The sequence below is a fragment of the Podarcis cretensis genome, assembly GCF_951804945.1.
Source record: "Podarcis cretensis genome assembly, chromosome: 8".
Classification (NCBI taxonomy): Eukaryota; Metazoa; Chordata; class Lepidosauria; order Squamata; family Lacertidae; genus Podarcis; species Podarcis cretensis.
The window spans coordinates 73,110,608-73,128,681 of record NC_137177.1 but is presented as its reverse complement, the minus strand read 5'-3'; the positions used below and the strand labels follow the sequence as shown (position 1 = coordinate 73,128,681).

The window sequence follows — 18,074 nt, the reverse complement described above, 5'->3', positions numbered from 1 at the left end:
CCAGAATGACTGAACTCAGAATCCTTGATCGGGGAACAATGTATAAGGGGCAATTAAACAAGATATGATAAAGGGATTCTATTGATTTGTTGTCACATGCGCATAAAACAGAGGTTTTACCGTTAGAAAATCTATTGCTCAGCACATTTGAGGGGAACACATTAAATCTGGCTCTAACAAATGCGAATCTATGCGACGCAGCCGATAAGGTAGACAGATATCGAGGTATCTGGGACATAGATGTAATGCCCTGATTTATTGGGGAACATGTACCTCCACCTGTAGTAAGATTTTGTTGCAAATCAACCTCCTCCAATCTTTGTTTGATGACCTTTTTAGCTGTAATTAGATCTAAATTATGTATATCGGAAGGAGAGATTCCATAAGACAACAGTTTGGAATGGATTTTTGTTGCCCATGGGCTGGTGAATTCGTCTCTCCAAAGGCACTGAATAAGATGGTAATTTGGCAATTTATGCCAGAGGGACAGCCAATAATTAAAGGCATGTCTCCACATCAGAATCTCTAAGGAGGGGGTCTTAAGTTCTAAGCGAATGGCAGAGTTGCTTACACACGAGGGTAGTTTCAAAAGGCGTCTTAGAAAAAGATTTTGCAATGTCACCAGAGGCATGAGATTTACAAAGGCGCCCCATAAAGGGACCCCATAGGCCATAGTTGCAACCACTTTTGCACTGTAAACTTTTAAGGTGGATGGAACATGCATAGCCCCCTCAGTGAAGAAGAAGCGTAATAGAGCGTAGATAAGGGCTTTAACCTTATTTTGTAAATATGTGATATGCGCTTTCCATCCCATATTATACTGGAAGTAAATTCCTAGATATTGAAATTTGTAAACTTGTTCAATTGGCTTCCCCTCGAGTTCCCATCTATACAGTTTACGACTCCTGGAAAAAATTAGGACTTTAGATTTGGAATGGTTAATAGTAAGTAAATTTGTTTGGCAATATAACGCAAAGATCTTAAGGGCCCTCCTCAAACCGATTCGAGAATATGAGAGGATCACCGCATCGTCAGCGTACAATAATAAGGGGCAGCGATAGTCTGCAAGCCTGGGTGCATGAATGGTGGTTTGGGCCTCAGCTAGGGGGGTTCTCATGTCACTAATATAGAGGTTAAAAAGATAGGGGGCAAGGATGCACCCTTGTCGTACCCCCTTATTTATTGGTACCGAGTTTGTGAGGTCACCCTCAGGTGTTAACCTCACCCTAGCGGCCGTCCCTTCATGTAATTTAATCATAAGCCACAACAGCCTTTTATCTATGCCCCACTTTGCCAGTTTTTCCCATAACAGCTCTCTAGAGATACTGTCAAAAGCCGCCTTCAGGTCTATAAAAGCGGCACATAGAAGACCATGAGTGGGGGAAGAATACTTCCGCGCCAGGTGATATAGAATTATTGCATGGTCAATAGAAGCGCGATTTGGTCTAAACCCGACCTGTTCATGGCCTATCAGATTGGAATCTTCGGCCCATTGGGTTAGTCTGGTTAGCAGGAAGCGAGTACAGATTTTCCCGATGATTGATAATAAACTGATGTTACGATAGTTTCCTGGGTCCTCTGGTGGTCCTTTTTTATATATAGGGATTATGATGGACTCCTTCCATGATCTAGGTATCTGGCCCGTGGCATTGATTGCATCAAAGATTTTTGCAAGAATTTTGGCCCACCATGCTGGGTGTTGTTTAATAGCTTCAGCCGGGATCAGATCGGGCCCTGGGGCTTTATCAGTTTTCAGTTTAGCAATTAAATCTACTATTTCCTCCGGGTCAGTATCTGGCCATATGGGCAAGTGGCTTGAAAGAGTATCAGAATGAATGTTAGAGATATCTGTCTGGGAGAAATATTTTCTTAGAAATTGTTCCCATGTCGGGGCTGGGATAACCGTCAATGGGTATTTCCTCGATCTTTTGTTGATTAAATTCCAAAAACTGCGAGAGTTGCGAAGCTTAGAGGCAGCAATCAGCGCTTGCCAACGTCTTAGCTGCCACTCATGCTTGGCTGACTTCTGTGCCTGTTTGTAAGCAATTTTGGCCTGCAAGTACTCTGGGGGAAGAGTTTCAGCTCCAGAAGATTTGTATCTGTTGTAGATACAACAGAGAGAGAGTCTAGCTTGCTTACATTTGGAATCAAACCAAGGTGCACCGAACCTGGGTTGATCTCGGTTAACCAGGTGAGCCGGCATCGTAAAGAAGCTAGTTAAATCTGCAGAGAAGTGGGAGAACCACTCCAGTATCCTATTTGGTTCCGACAACTCCGCCATTGAAACAATAAGGGATTCGGAGATATTCCTCTGGGAGAATTCTGCATATTTTGGGGCCTGTTTCATAGACCATTTAATGCCTCTTACTTGAGCTGCGGCATTTAAACCTACATGAATTGGGTGTGTACCGCTAACCGGGTGCCAGTCAAGCGTTAGCTTGGCCGCTAGAGGTAGGTGGTCACTGGACTGTACATTGTCTACTTTGAAATAAAAGAAGTTTGAAACTAGGTCATCTGAAACTAGAAGGTAGTCTAGGACACTATTTGATGTTGTGCCCAAATGAGTGAATTCACCTGGCACGTCCGGAGGGCAGTTGCCATTTAAAATGTTCAAATTCATACGAATGACCAATTGATAAAGAAGGACTCCCGCCTCATTCACTCTGTTGTCCTTAGATCTTCTTGATGTAAAAGAGATTAAATCAGATTTTGGGTAGGGGGGAGATACCCACCACTTGGCCTTAATTATCCCATCCCAGTTGGCGGCTGTACGTGCATTAAAGTCACCACCCATTATCGATGGAATATTAGGGTACATAACATAGCATGCCAATAAATGATCTTCCAGAGAATCCCATCTATAATGGAGGTCTGATATAAGACCACCTGGAGGAAGATAAACATTGGTGATTAATAGTGAGAATTTTTCGCTTGAAATCAGACCTGTAAAAGCAAAAGGAGGAAAAGTCTGAACTAGCGAGAGTTTAGCTCTCATTTTAAGCGATATGGCGATTGCAAGACCACCTCTGGACCGGCCACCTATCTCGGAGGGGCTAGCTGGAAGTGATATCAGTTCAAAGCCATTTATATCTATTTTGTCTTCTTCCCAAGTTTCTTGCAAAAGGATTATCTGAAAAGAGTTTATATAGGACAGAAATTCGGGATCTAATCTTTTCCTTTTCCAGCCAGCAATGTTGCAACTTAGGACTGCTAGCTGGGGACTTCTGTGTTGTTCTTTTAACAGTCAAAACGGAGGGGGGGCAGACTCTCTGTTAAAGACAGAAGATGTAACAAAAAAATCAGTAATTTTACTTTGGGAAGATGGTAACTGTGAGGAGCCCTCCAAATTAAAATTTTTAACAATTTGGTTCGACTGTTGGCACACCGTGGATGATCCACTGAAAGAAGATCCCTGAACAGGAAGTCTCTTCATTTCGAAATTCTTGGTACAACTTAACAGAGCAATACCCAGGGAGGGAGAAGTTAAGTCCGTCGGAGGAAACCCTCTCGCAGATTTATCATCAGACATTAGGATGATTTTATTGATGCGTCCCATCGGGTCTTCAATCGTTTCCGACGGCGGGTCCTGAGGTGTAACATTCACATTTTCCTTTGAAGAAGGTAATTGAGGGGGCATCACGGGGGCGGGAATTGCGGAAGGCTCTCTCAGGGGCATCACTTGTGGACTACTTCTATATCTGGTTGAAATTGGAGAAGATTCTAGCTTTGGCATAGAAGAGTGAGTTAAAGAGGGATTTGAGTCAAGCAGGGAAATCAGAATTTCGTCCTTAGGTATGTTGGTCGATGAATGTAGATGAAGGTTCAGTGAGGATGGCCGAGCCTGGTCGTCTCGTGATATAGCGCACGGGGCAGAAACAACTTGAAGATTTGAGTCTTGCCGGATGGTTTTTGTTTTCAGAGTGGGGCTTAGCTGAAGAAGGTCAACCACTTCAGTCCGGTGAGCCCAAGTGGAGTTATTTGAAACATCGTTAGTATCTTCCCCTCTATGTTGGACTTGCAAAAGCTGAGATTTAAGCGTGTCAAATCTTTGCATCATCACCGACTGTTCTTTCGGAGGGAGGGCTCTGAACGAATCAATAAGTTCCCTTTCGTCAAGGGCAGTCTGCAGATTTTCGTCCTCATATATGGCTGTTTGAGAGGGTATCGAGTTTGGTCGAGGATGGCACGCTGCAGAGTCATCGCAGTGGGGCCTGACAGTATTTTGAGGTAAGGCAGAGTCTCTTGTCCTAATGTCCTCACCGCCAGGGCACCTATTTAGAAGGGGTTTGATCTTGCTATCTGCAAAAACCCTCGTTGCTACGATGTCGGCCATGGACAAAAGCGTTTTCCTCCTAACTATAATAGATGGTATCTTTTCAGAGTGGAACGCAAGTATCACCTTCAAGAAGTTGTGCCAGAGAAGGGGCATCACAGCATATAGGTCAATCTGATGTTTCTTAATTTTTAAAAGTTTGCTTAAACAGTCTTTAGCCCCTTCTAGCGTTGACCATCTTCCTATTTCTGACCTGACAGACAGGCAGCTTTTCTTGGGTTGCAGAGGTAATGTCTGATTATTCAATTGGGAATTTAAGATATATTTAATTTTGGTCTCCTTTATTTTATCTGAATTGGGGTGAGGCAATAAGTTTTTGACCTCACAAACTGAAGATTGTGTTGTTGATTCAAGTTTTTCGATTTTCAGCAGGATATTGGATAATTGTGAAGATACCTCATCCAGCCTTTTAAAAATACAGTGAAGGGTCTTAATTACTAAGTGTAACTGCTCACAACTGGGGAACTCCCCCATATCAGATGTTAAACCATCTTCCTGTGATGAGAGTTTTTCTTTCGTATTCTCCTTTACAGGCTTTACTTTTGAAAAATTTTGAGTCATCGGAATTGGAGTAGCTTCTAAATCAATTAGAGGTAGGAAGCGATTTTGGGTTTCCACTGCAAGGCAATGCTCGGCATGGTCACTCCCTCCTCTATTCCGATGTGGCACCAACCTTGATAGTTTTGGTTTGGGGGATGATAGGGGCTCGTCAAAGTCTCTCAAGCGTTTTTTCTGACCCATACTTTCCTCAGGCCAGGGATTATACGATTCTTAAAATAACAAACACTTGACACACAATTAAGATAATGGCGTTCTCATCTCTTTTAGCAGCCGAGGCCGGCCTGCTGATAAGAGAGAAACAACGGGCAGCCTATAGCAGTCTGGAGCAGGGCCAAGTCTCTCAGAGAGTTTCTATAGCATGCAGCTTTTTTTTTTTAATAAAAAATGTCTATGTTAAATTTTAAAAACAAAAAGAACACATTCGGGAGGATCTCAACAGTTAACGCAGAACTGACCTGCATTTAACAATCCCAAGTACACATTCTTCCTTAAAGTATTAAGTGCCTACATGGAGCACACCAAGCTGCATCTGACCCAGAATTTGACAACAGAGATCCCAGTGATCAGCAGGCACTAGATGGGTCCTCTTGAAAGCAACCATCAGTCTGCTGGAAGACCACATTCTATGCCTGCCCTTGCAGAACTCTTGAAAAGAAACAATATATTCTTAGAAAAAGGTAAAAATTCCAATCTTGCCTGTCAGGGGCTCAGGAGCAGAGGCACAGGGAAGAGAGGAGATGGAGAGCGAAGGGGAAAAATCCGAGGGGAGCGTAGGAGAAGAGGACAGTGGACCGAGGGATTCCATGAGCCTCTCCAGCGAATCGGAAGATTCACAGAAGGGGGCGCCAGTGGCCAGGGGTTCCCAAGGGGAACGCCCCAGGAGCAAGGGGGCAGCAGGGACTCCCAGAGCAGTAGCTGGAAATCAGGACCAGCTTCCCCACCAGAGCAGAGTGGGGGGGGGGGACGAGTCCCAAGGATCGGGGCCAGTGCATTCCCCACCAGGGAGAGAAGATAAGGCAGTGCTGACCACGCCTCCATCAGAAAGTCAGACAATGGAGGAGAGGTCAGATCCGGCCAGTGTCCCGGAAGAGGGAAGCAGTGACCAAAGTAGTGTAACGGTTAGGAGAAAGGTCACTGGGCTGGCGCGAGAGGCAAGTTCAAATGTACAGGAGCGCGGGACAGCAGAGAATGAGGATTGGGAACCGAGTCCTAAAGCCCGCCGGAGGGAGGGGGAGGAGCTAAGCGACTCAGCGTCGGAAGAGTCCAGAAAGGGCAATGCCCCAGCGGGCAGGAGGACCCAGAGGAGGAGAGAGCAGCGTAAAAGGTGGAGCAGATCGCTTCTCGGCCTTTTGGCTAAGATCAAGTGTAGTAAAAGGTGGAGCAGGGCTAGGATCTTAAACTGGTGTCATAGGGGAGGAGACTCAGACGGGACTTCGCTGATCTAGGGTTTAGGATGTAGGGCTGCACGCTGTGGCTTTGAAATGGAAACTGAACTTCAATAAAGACTTTTGTACATTACTACAGCCTAGCGTTGGTCCTCTGTGAGCTGGGACCTAGAGGCAGCTCTGACATTGCCCCTTTGCCTCAGGCACTTGACCCTGTGAAATTTACAAAATACTATAAGCAAAACACCACAGGCCCTTTGCAATCTAAATTTCCTCCTAAAGAAGAGAAGAGAGGCAAGGCTGACAAGAGACAAGAGGCTTAGTGGTGCTAGTCAGTTGGCCACTCAGAAAGACTAAAATAAAGGCTTCTTTCACAGGTTTGTTATAAGGATTGAATTCACAGCTGCTGTAAGGACAAGATTTAATTTAATAGTAGCAGTAGTAGTGATGACTTATTAGTTGCTTGTTATGCAAGGTCTCCAAATCACTCCCTACATATTTTAAAACACAGGCTTGTTGTCTAATGCTATACCCAGACAAGACACACTGAAATTGATGCACATGACTAACGGTCATTTTTTTCAATGAGTCTACTCTGCTTAGTTTGCTACAAACCATTAAAAATACGTAAAAATACATTATCGTATCAACAAATTCACACAAAAGCACATGCAATCCATAAACACACACCACAAAACAACCAACCCACTCCCAGCTTAACAGCTTTGGCAGCACACTAAGATCAAAACAACATCATCACATTCTATCAAAGCCTTGGGAAAAAGCAAAGTTGTTGTTGTTTAGTCGTTTAGGACTCTTCATGACCGCATGGACCAGAGCACACACACTTACAGCAAGTAAACTTGACTTGCAAATAGCCATTTGCCTGGTCACCTGTGGTGTTTAAGCATCTGCCCACATACATCTCAAGATCAGACAATAAAAAGATATGTTAAGATAAGTCTCTCTCTATTTCCTGGGAGAAAGAAAAGCACACTCCAAGTCTGCCTCAGAATACAGCCTTGTATAAAAAACAACCACAGAAAGCTACACAATGGGTTTCACTCTTCCTGCCCCGAAGCGGACTTTGGACATGCCTGGTTTAAACCATAGATGCAAGGCTGTAAAGACGATGCCACCTTGTGCATAGCTCTAGCCATCCTCTCTGTGCTTCTGGCAGAGAGAAGATGCGGAGGCTGGAAGCTGCCTGTACACGCTGAAGTATTTCAGAGCTAGAAAACATGGTGGAGCACGGAGGTGTCTGGCCGCTGCCTCATCTCATCAGTGTCAGAGTCACAGCCAGAGGGAGAAATATGGCAAAGTGCTCTGGTGACAATTAGCCCAAAGGGGGTAAGGTTGGGTAGCTCCCTCCAACTTTACCTTCTAAGCTCTGAAGTTGGAGGGAGGGAGTAGAAGGAGCACCAAGTGCGTCCTGAGTGAAGCACTCATGCCACATTTTCTGTGTTTGGAAAAACATGCATGGAAGGATAGAGAAGAAAAGCAAGACAGTGCAAGTAGATTTGGTTTCTATAGTATCCTTACTGAAAAGCTAGTGAAAAAGGCTTCCTTCCCACTCTCAGGGCAGAGGTTCTGTGTTTCTGCTCCGGATCTTACATTTGGAAAGACACAACAGGGGGAACCTCACTATAACCACAAAAAACCTGTGCTACATCGAGATCTTTACGGTTAAGGCTAAGTATGCTGTTTCCTCTCCCCCAGATAAATGCATTTCATACTGTTACGGCAAAATCTGGGTGCGAGGCTGCTCTGCATATGGAGGAGGGAGGGGGGAATATGCAGAGCTGGAGATATGCACAGATAAACACTTCCTGGGGTGAGAAAACAATGGTCTCAAATATGCATAGTCTGTCACCTGACATTGCCTGGAGGAAAGGCTGATCAGAGCCATTTGACAGGATTTGGGTCTTAACACCTTGCTGGAGGGATTATGCTGGACAGGGGAGGTGTGATGGAGTCCTAGAGAAATTGAGCAAACTGGCACGTTGATTTTCTATGAATTTTATAGATTTTAGTCCCTTTTGACATTGACAATTGGAAATAAATTGATATATTGTAGCGAAGAAGAAGGTGAAGAAGACATGCCCCCCCCTTCCGTATCAATACTAAAGAAACCAAATCTGTGAATCCCAAATTATATAAACACATACAGTGGTGCCTCGCAAGACGAAATTAATTCGTTCCGTGAGTTTTTTCATCTTGCAATTTTTTCGTCTTGCGAAGCACGGACTTTGGAAAAGCTTCAAAAATCACCAAAGTCTTCAAAAACCTCAAAAAAGGCTACCACACCAAGTGCTATGAGTTGCTCCTCGAAGTGAATGCACAGTTTTAAGAAAAAGGAAACAAGCTTGCAAGACAAAGGAAACAAACTTGCAAGACGTTTTCGTCTTGCGAAGCAAGCCCATAGGGAAATCCGTCTTGCGAAGCAACTCAAAAAACAAAAAACTCTTTCGTTTTGCGAGTTTTTCGTCTTTCGAGGCATTCGTCTTGCGAGGTACCACTGTACACAATAATTTACCAATCTCCATCCTACCCTAAAAGATTCATGCCATGCAGGAAAGAGCATATTTAAAATAAAAAAATCTCAGAATTTCAATTATATTGGCCAGGAAAAGCTTATTACAGGGCAAGGGTGAAACACGTGCAATGAAAATGGAATGGAGAAGAAGGAACTAGGATGATGACAAAGGAAATGGAGCTATTCCAACTTTAGACTTCTCCCTTTGGTATTCAAGTTTCCCGACTAATTGGCTGAAAAGAGAGAGAAGTCTGTGTTTTTCTAATCGAAGCAGATTCTCGGGAATATGAATTCTGTACCAGATAGAGTCCTAGCACTGCATGTGCAGGCACAAAACATACAATTATCTATTTTTAGCAGCTCTGCAGGACAACAAAATGGCCTGGTTTACACATCACTTTAAACCAGTTAGCTTCACTATGGCTTAAAGGTAAATATACATGCTGGTACATGTGCGCTAGGAACTACTACGCCATGTTTGCTTTTTCTCTATCCAAACAAACCACAATCTAGAATCAAGGTTTGTTCTTTCCTTACTGCTTGCGGTTTTAGGAAGCCAAAAACCATGAATCCTGGTTCGGATGTAACACTAAGCCAAACCAGTGTTAGAAACTCAGAAATATAAGCTAACTGACAAATGACTCCTTAAATCTGGGTCACGATCGACACAACAGAATGTCTAGGTGCCGCAGCCGCCCGTGTTTGTTGCTGTCGTCGTAAATTTCATCTTTATACCACTTTATAATTTAAAGAAAAAAACTTAAAGGTTAGAATACATTAAAACAACAAATAAAACAATCCAGCATAAATCAAATTCAAGCTTCAAGAAAATATTTCAGATTCTTCTCTAAGTGACATTTTTGCTTTCCCCATATTTATTTACCTACTTTATTTATATAGCTGCCCCACAGCAAAAGTACTCTAGGAAGCCAGTGTGCTATAGTGGTTAGTGTCAGACTTGGGACCTGGGAGAGATCAGGGTTCAAATCCCCACTCAGTCATGAAGCTCACTGGGTAGCCTTGGGCCAGTCACAGCCTTTTAAACTACCTCATAAGGTTGTTGTTAAGGAGGGGGTTGAACTATGTACTCCTTGATGGAAAAGGTGGGGTATAAATGCAATAAATAAGCTCTTTTGCTTACCTGTTTAAGAAAGCTGATGGGGCCAGCCAGATGGAGATGTCAGTCGCCAACCTGGCATCCAGAGATCTCCATGTGGTCGCAACCGGACCCACGTCAGTAGCAAAATGCACCTGGTACATTTCAAACACTGAGCCAAACCATAGCTTAGCTCATGGCAGGACCAAGAGGAGCAAAGCTGTTACCGCTGTACTCCATGCACCCATAGTTAAGCTTAACTGTGGATTAAAGTAACATGTGATCCAGCCCAATGTCACACACATATGACACTAATTATCAAGCTTTCACTCTCTACTCTGCATGTTTCAGGATTAAACATCCACACAGTCATTTCACTTTGCTGTTTCCTTAAGGCACATTTAAAAGAAGCATTTCTATTAATGATTATGTCGGTTAAGGTTTATAAACATAGTTTTTGTATTTTTTTAATTTCATTTTATAATGTAATTTGTATTATAATGTAATGTATTATAAAATTTGTAATTTTATAATACATCATTTTATAATGTATATAAAACACAGAGAACAATTATAACAGGTGAAAATTAAAAGATAAAAAACCTGTAAAATAGGCACATATAATGAGTACAGTTGCACATGGATTAAAACAATAAAGTCCAAGTAAAGACTTTCGTTATCAGATTATCAAATATAGTTCCATATTTGCCAGGTTTGTGACAAGGGTTGTCTTGAAAATGAGGGTTCTGCTGTATATGTTATAAAATAATGCCAAATCACATAAAAAGTGTCTGGAGGTTTTAGTCTTGTCAAAATCTCAAACTGCGCATAATTTTTTCCATTATAGCTCTATTCCAGAGGGAGTAGTACCAAGCATCCAGCATAAGATTTTGGGCTGTTTTAAGGTTTATAAATGCTAACCTACAAACGGTTGTGCTCACAATGGATCAAGATTCGATCTAGGAAATTGCTGCTACTGGAAAACGTGTGCTCTCCACCCACAAGGACAAAATGATGTGCACTCAATGCCTTCAGAAGGAGCATTTTCATTGCAACAATGAACTGCAGCCCACTAATAAGTGTAAAATAGTCCAGATCTTCATAAGTACTGTAGCCTAATTATAGTTTCATCAATTATATGTTTCTGGCTATATTATGATATAATGTTGGGGGAAGGGAGTGACAGGGGATAATGGGTATGTTTTGTAATTTTGAAAAAAGAAACAGTTTGAACAGGAAAAGGGGTAGGCTGTCATGAATGCTCTTTAAATAGAGGCAGGGAAGGCCTCCAGCTTGGATGGCTTTAACAGAGGATTAGACAAATTCATGGAAGGCCATCGATGGTTGCTAGTCGCTACAGGTTTTACTCTGCACAGCATGAGGCAGTTTGTCTCTGAATATCAATTGCTGAGAATCACAGGTGGGTAAAGCACTGCTGTGCTGAGGTCCTGTTTTTGGACTTCCCATAAGCATCTGCTCAGCCACTGGGAGAACAGGATGCTAGACTAGATGGGCCACTCGCATCAGAACATAAATAACACCTGGATTATAATTATCCCCTCTTCCCTGGGATTACCAGAGTGCAGAAAATTGTGTACTGCCACGTTTAGACGATTGTCTTGAAACATTCTATGTTCTATATGTTCCACAGTAGATATGGGGAGGGGGGTGAGATTTGGAAGTGAGAGCTGGGCAGGAAGAGTTTAAAGCTGACTTTTAAACTGAGGTTGTCATTTTAATTTAATTTAATTGAGCTCAGTTTTGAGGCTATAATTTCCTGCACAAAAATGTATTTTTGTATGCCCCCACAGTACATATTTAAAAATCAAAGGAGCATTGCAAAACGTTCAGGGAAGTTAAAATTCCAATACATATAAACCCAGGGTTGATGAATGAGGCGAGTTCACTTTAAAATGCAGACTGAACTAATTTATCCACCATCCCTATGCAGAACATGCAAACACAAAAGAACACAGGAACAAAGGACACAATTTGAGGCAACAGTTAAACTGTAGAGGGGAGATCTTTCATACAGCTGCTGTGCCTGAAAATTTTGACATGTTTATTTACCAGCTGTCTTATGTGAGGAGCCTCTATTTAACTTAATAGAGGCTATTACAGCATGTTAAGAGGTGGCATACTTTAACTTGCTTTGAATCCTGTAAGGGCAGCTTGCATTATAGATACATAATAATTAACCTGACATTTTAAGAGATTAGGCTAGTATACTATCCCAATTAGCATGTTAACTAAACCACAGTTTAGCATTACATAGAGGAGCCTCCTTGATTCTAATCAAAGTGGAGCTGAGCTCACATGGGCAGAGCTTCTGCCAAGTTTAGTTTCACTTTCAAAGAATCTTAAATTAGCATTGTGCATGAATTGATGGTCTTAGTTACAACAACCATGGTTAGCCAGCTTTCTTTCTTTTACTTACTCCAGAAATATTATACTCCTGGAGAAGATGAAAACGGAGAGGCACATATATTCATTTATGGTGGCGATAGTGGTTAAAATTACTGGACAAAATGTTGTCAATCCTATTTTTGTTATCTATTTTTGATTACCTTAATGAAATTAATAATGTTTATGAATGCTGTAGTCGTGCTAACCATTTTATGACAATGAAAAATCAATGCTAAGTTAAGCTTAGATCTCCAGTAGGAAACATGTCTTTAGCCACTGGGGAAGTTAACCCACAAAATTTATTTGTCCAAGGGACAATAAAAAGCCAAACTAACTTTTCTTAGCACAGTGCAACATACACAGCCCACAGTATACAATTTGGAACAATGCCTAATCAATCTGAATATGACAAGCATCTGTAACTGGAAACTAGCAGGGGTCTCTTCATGCAACATCATCTCACTTTCATAATGTGATGAGTCCACTTGTAATTCCTGCTACACCCATTAAGAAAATGATTGATAACTCTGAACATTTTATGTAAGTGTTCTCAGTGATTGTGCAAGGAATCTGGGTAGAAGTACAAAAAAATTATTCAGTTTTCCAACACCATTTGAGATTACAAATTTTAAAAAAGCAAAATCCAGCATAGCTTTATAAAGCCATGGTTTGAAGATTCAGCAAGCGCTTTTGTTAAAAACAAGGATGACCAGTCAACACCTTCAAATGCAAATAAACTTGCCAGAATTCTTCTCAGTCCCAGCCAATCAGGAGGAGAAGGTATCAGTCAGCCTGACACTTCACTCAGGCTCATGGAGGCTTAGCCAGAGCACTAAACATGGTTTAGCATTATGTGCGAACATAGCCACTGCCACTTTAATTGTGTATGAGACGAGTAGGCTTGAGAAAGAAGTGGAAAAATGCATTTCCCTTGAAATACAGTGGTACCTTGGTTCTCAGACTTAATCTGTTCCAGAAGTCCATTCCAAAACCAAAGCGTTCCAAAACCAAGGCGCGCTTTCCCATAAAAAGTAATGCAAAACAGATTAATCCGTTCCAGACTTTTAAAAACAACCCCTAAAACACCAATAGCCGACAGCCACATCGGATGTTTGGCTTCCGAAAAACGTTTGAAAACCGGAACACTTACCTCCGGGTTTTCGGTGTTTGGGAACCAAGGCGTTTGAGAACCAAGGTACAGCTGTAAATGGAAAGTGTCAACTAACTAATTAGTTCAATTTATCATCAGGCCAATGCTATTATGTTTGGACTGGTCTTTGGGGTCATCAAATCCCTCCCCTGCAATGCAGGAATCTCAACTAAAGCATCCAAGCCTGATTGCCCCCCAACCTCTACATAACCTCCAAGAAAGAGAGTCCATTACCTCCCGAGGGAGTCTGTTCTACTGTCGAAGAGCTCTTATTGTCAGAAAGTTCTTCCTGTCAAACATATATTGCAATAGATCAGTCAGCCATTAACAACATTAGGAATTCAAATGCAACTTTTTTTTGGGTGGGGGTATTGTTTTGTATCCAACAAAATTATACCAAAGAGTAGATCCATCAAAATTTATGTGCCTTAGCTAGTCATGTCTATGAACTTCAATTATCTACTTTGAGTAGGACTTACAATAAATACAACCCATTGCATTTCTTTCACATACGCCTCTGTAAACTCTGTACAATTGACTTTGTTCTTATGGTTGAAGATTAATTTCCAGTCATCGTCAGAATTGATGCTGGCTGCAGTTGAAAAGGGTGTCATGACATGGAAGCAAGATTCCTTTGATTTCTTTGGGACTTTCTACATCCTTTCATGCCAGAGATAGGTCTGTAGTGATACAATGGTTGGGGGATATTGAGATGGCAAAGACTGTTTGAATAGGAAAGGTAAAGAATTTTTCTTCTTCTGATTCATTCTGTTGGGGTGCTGCTTTCATTATCCATCCTGAGCAACTGGGATGGTATAGTTCACATAAATTCCTAGCTGTTTACATGAATATGTCTTATAAAGGGTTAGAGACCATTGTTCCATATAGCTATATGTTGCCTACACCAACTGGCAATGCTCTCAAATGAACGAGAAGTATCTTTACGGGGCAAAAATGATGTGACAAATACAGCTGCCCATGTAAAAATGCAATATTCAAAAAGTTAGAGAAGTTCGCCTCCCCTCCTTTCAACCAAAACACAAATTAGAAAAGTAACAAAGACTTTGCAGCTTGTCGTCTCACATCTGGCAAACTGTGTAAGTCACTTCCTGTTTAGAGCAGGCATTTCCAACTGCTTGCTTTCCTGTGATGCAGAAAGCCTTTGTGTATTTTATACACACACACTCTCTCTTAAGATGGCTCTAATCACCTAGGAAATGATGTTTAAAAGTCATTGGCTTATTGCGCTCTGAAAAAGTTAAAGCGTTTTTGTGTTCATTCATATATATACTTGAAAGGTTTCTAGGTGAATCAATATTTTGATTAGGAATGACTGAATGATTTAGTAGTGCAGTAAAGCCACCACAAAATTAGGATTGCACCGCTGAAAGGCAAGATAAGGGGAGGGGCCTCCAAGTGCAAGAAATGTAGCTTATTATAAGTGTAATGCAGTTCAGAAAATTCCTTCTTCAAGTCCAATGTACAGCATACATAGGATAAGGGCTAATAACATGAAATATAAGAAAATATAGTGTGTTCTCATAAATGTATATTAAAACTATAAAATGATGTGTTTATGGTAAAATTTTACTATGAAAAGATTAAAATGTAATTACATGATATATTAATAAAATAACAAGCAGAATATAAAAGGGCTCCTAAATGAACAAGAACCGACAATCCCTAAAATTATTTGAAACCCACAAAATCTGATTGGTCAGACTCAAAATATAACCTAAATAAAACCATACCAAAGCAGAAATTTTAAGATTAGCAGTGTGCAACCAAATAAAGTAAATGAATTGTTTTTAACAATTCTCACATAAAAGGTATATATATTGCAGTAAGTTCTGTCACAAGAAGCAGCCAAACTGCAACTTTTAATGTCCACTTGAACAGACTATGCAGGGAACTGTTACTAATAAAGCAGAATTATAAAGAAAAAATATTTTGCCAGATACAATGCCTGTGGAATCACAATAGAATTTTCACCCCTTTGCTGGAATAAAAGTTCCTCAACCTAAATCAATAGGTAAAGGTAAAGGTACCCCTAACCATTAGGTCCAGTCGTGGCCGACTCTGGGGTTGTGGAGCTTATCTCGCTTTATTGGCCGAGGGAGCCGGCGTACAACTTCCGGGTCATGTGGCCAGCATGACTAAGCCGCTTCTGGTGAACCAGAGCAGCGAACGGAAATGCCATTTACCTTCCCACCGGAGCGGTACCCATTTATCTACTTGCACTTTGATGTGCTAAAATACTAGAGTTTGGGAGTGCTCTAGGATTTGGCACTGACTGGGGAAGCCCAGGTAACATCAGTTGCTAGGAGTAGGTTTTATCACTTTTGGCTGGTATGTTAAATGCAGCCCCTTCTGGGGAGGACAGACAGGGATCCATGCTTCAGACATGTCCAGATAGACAACTGTAATGTACTCTGTGGGACTACTGTTAATGACTGTCTTGAAACTTCAGGAGGTTCAAAATGCACTACAAAAGTCCTGATGGGTATATGGCAGTCCACTGTAATATACCAGCTACACTGGATACCAGTGCTCAAACTGAGCTGCTGGTGTTAACCTTAAAGCCCTAATGATTTGGGACTGAACTACTAGATGACTGCCTACATCTGTACCATCCTTTTCATGCAGTGAGATCAGAGGTATTCTTGGTGTATCCACATCCAACTTCTCTGAGGTGCATGACCACATCTTTAGATCTCCCTCCAGTAGAGATATAGTGTGTAGGTACATGTCAGGCTTTTCTGAAGGTCTTAGACATTTTAGTTGATTGGCTTTCCCCAGGTAACATTTTGTCCCAGTCACCAGATGAGTGATGGTACACTGTTACACTACTGCAGTTCTGAGTGTTTAATTCTTGTGAATCTGTCTTTTTCTTGGTTTTCCTAATAATGGATTTTAAAAATACTTGTACTTTTTATTGCTGTAAGTGTCTTTTATGGGCTTTGCTTGGAAAAGCAATATTTTTAAAAATACCTATAACAATAAAATCCATTTGTCTACAGTGATGGCAATAGAACCAAGTACTGGTCAGTGTGTGCAAAACCCTGCTTGCTTCCTTACATAGCAGAGCTAACAATATCATCCTGGTCCAACCGATTCGTACTGTTCTAGTCACAGTCTGCACCACAAAATCACAGGTTAACATGCTTACATGTGCAAGTGAGGGGGTGTTCTATATAGCTTTCTCCATATAAAAGGATAACCATTGTGGTTCTTTCCTAAGGCAGGGGTAGGGGAACCTGTGGCCCTCCAGGTGCTGCTGGACTATACAGTCATTCCTATGAACTGGCTCAAGCAGATAGAAATTAAAGAGTCCAACAGCATAAAGGGTCACAGGCTCACCACACCTACTCTAAAGGTTCAGAGCTACAGCGGTGCCCCGCAAGACAAATGCCTCGCAAGACAAAAAAACCCGCTAGACGAAAGGGTTTTCCGTTTTTTCGAGGCGCTTCGCAAGACGAATTTCCCTATGGGATTGCTTCGCAAGACGAAAACGTCTTGCGAGTCTTCTAATAGGGTTGCTTCGCAAGACGAAAAAACCGCTAGACGAAGAGAATCGCGGAACGGATTTTTTTCGTCTTGCGAGGTACCACTGTACTTAAAACTCAAGGAAATCCTCACACAGAACTTAAGAATCCTACCTTATACTTAAATACAGGCCAAAGTAACACAGCAGTTTTTAAGATGCTTGTATGTATCTTTTCTCTGTTCCTTATCTCTTCCAAGTAACCAGGCTAATGACATTTCTTCTTTGGTTAACAACTTGAAATACATTAATGCACCAATATTCCAACAGGTCGAGTTTTAGCAGGGCTAACATTGAACACCACCCAAAACCTGGCTCTTCCCTCACCCCCTAGTAACGGAGATGGAAACAACCATTTCCTGATTTAAACTAAACTTCTTCCCAGTGCTCAGTTGCAAAGACCTGCTGCCTCTCCAATTCCTGGGAGCTGGAGGGGTAATGGATCTTCTAGGCCAGCTCAACAATTATCACCCTTGTACCACTATTCCCATTTCTAGTTGGGACCAACCAGTGTTCTAAATTCCCCAGGGGTCAGGTGTGCTTTGCTACTGGTATGGATCCAATTGTGACTACATGGAGATTTCTGGGTGCCAGGTTGGCAATCACACTTTAAAAACATCTGCCTAGTCAAGTCACCCCAAACAAGAAATCTCATGATTCTTCTATGAAAAGCTAGTAACTTCTCTTATTTCTGACTGCTGCATTTGGGGCAACTATATTTTGACTGGCGTTCTATCACTGTAATATACTACATAATATGTAATTTTTCCCTAACTGGCATCCATGAATTCTTGGAACAGAAAGCAGCCTTCAAATTTTGATCCAGAGCACAATGCTAAATGCTCCTATTACAGACATTGCACTATGCTCCTAGACCTACATCTTCACTACGATTCCAAGAAACCCTGTTACTAAAGGTTCATCTTCTAGCACAAAGATCTCTCTACTAGACAGAACCATTATATGCAATCATCATTTCAGAAGTGTTTATTATCAGGGATGAGGGAATCTTTTTACTGTTAAGGGCTGCATTCCCTTGATAGTAATCTGTCGTAGGCTGCAT

The 18,074-nt window shown here is 41.6% G+C and overlaps 2 protein-coding genes across 8 annotated transcripts in view; both read right to left on the bottom strand.

Moving 5' to 3' along the window:
* The window catches only part of LOC307222199 (uncharacterized protein), an 82,523-nt gene that overhangs the window by 11,616 nt on the left and 52,833 nt on the right, over positions 1-18,074 (bottom strand). The window contains exon 4 of the mRNA XM_079987379.1: positions 13,702-13,756. Coding sequence (XP_079843505.1) covers positions 13,702-13,756 — 55 coding nt within the window. The remainder of the gene's footprint in view (positions 1-13,701; positions 13,757-18,074) is intronic.
* The window catches only part of GNB1 (G protein subunit beta 1), a 75,279-nt gene that overhangs the window by 43,236 nt on the left and 13,969 nt on the right, over positions 1-18,074 (bottom strand). The window lies entirely within an intron of this gene.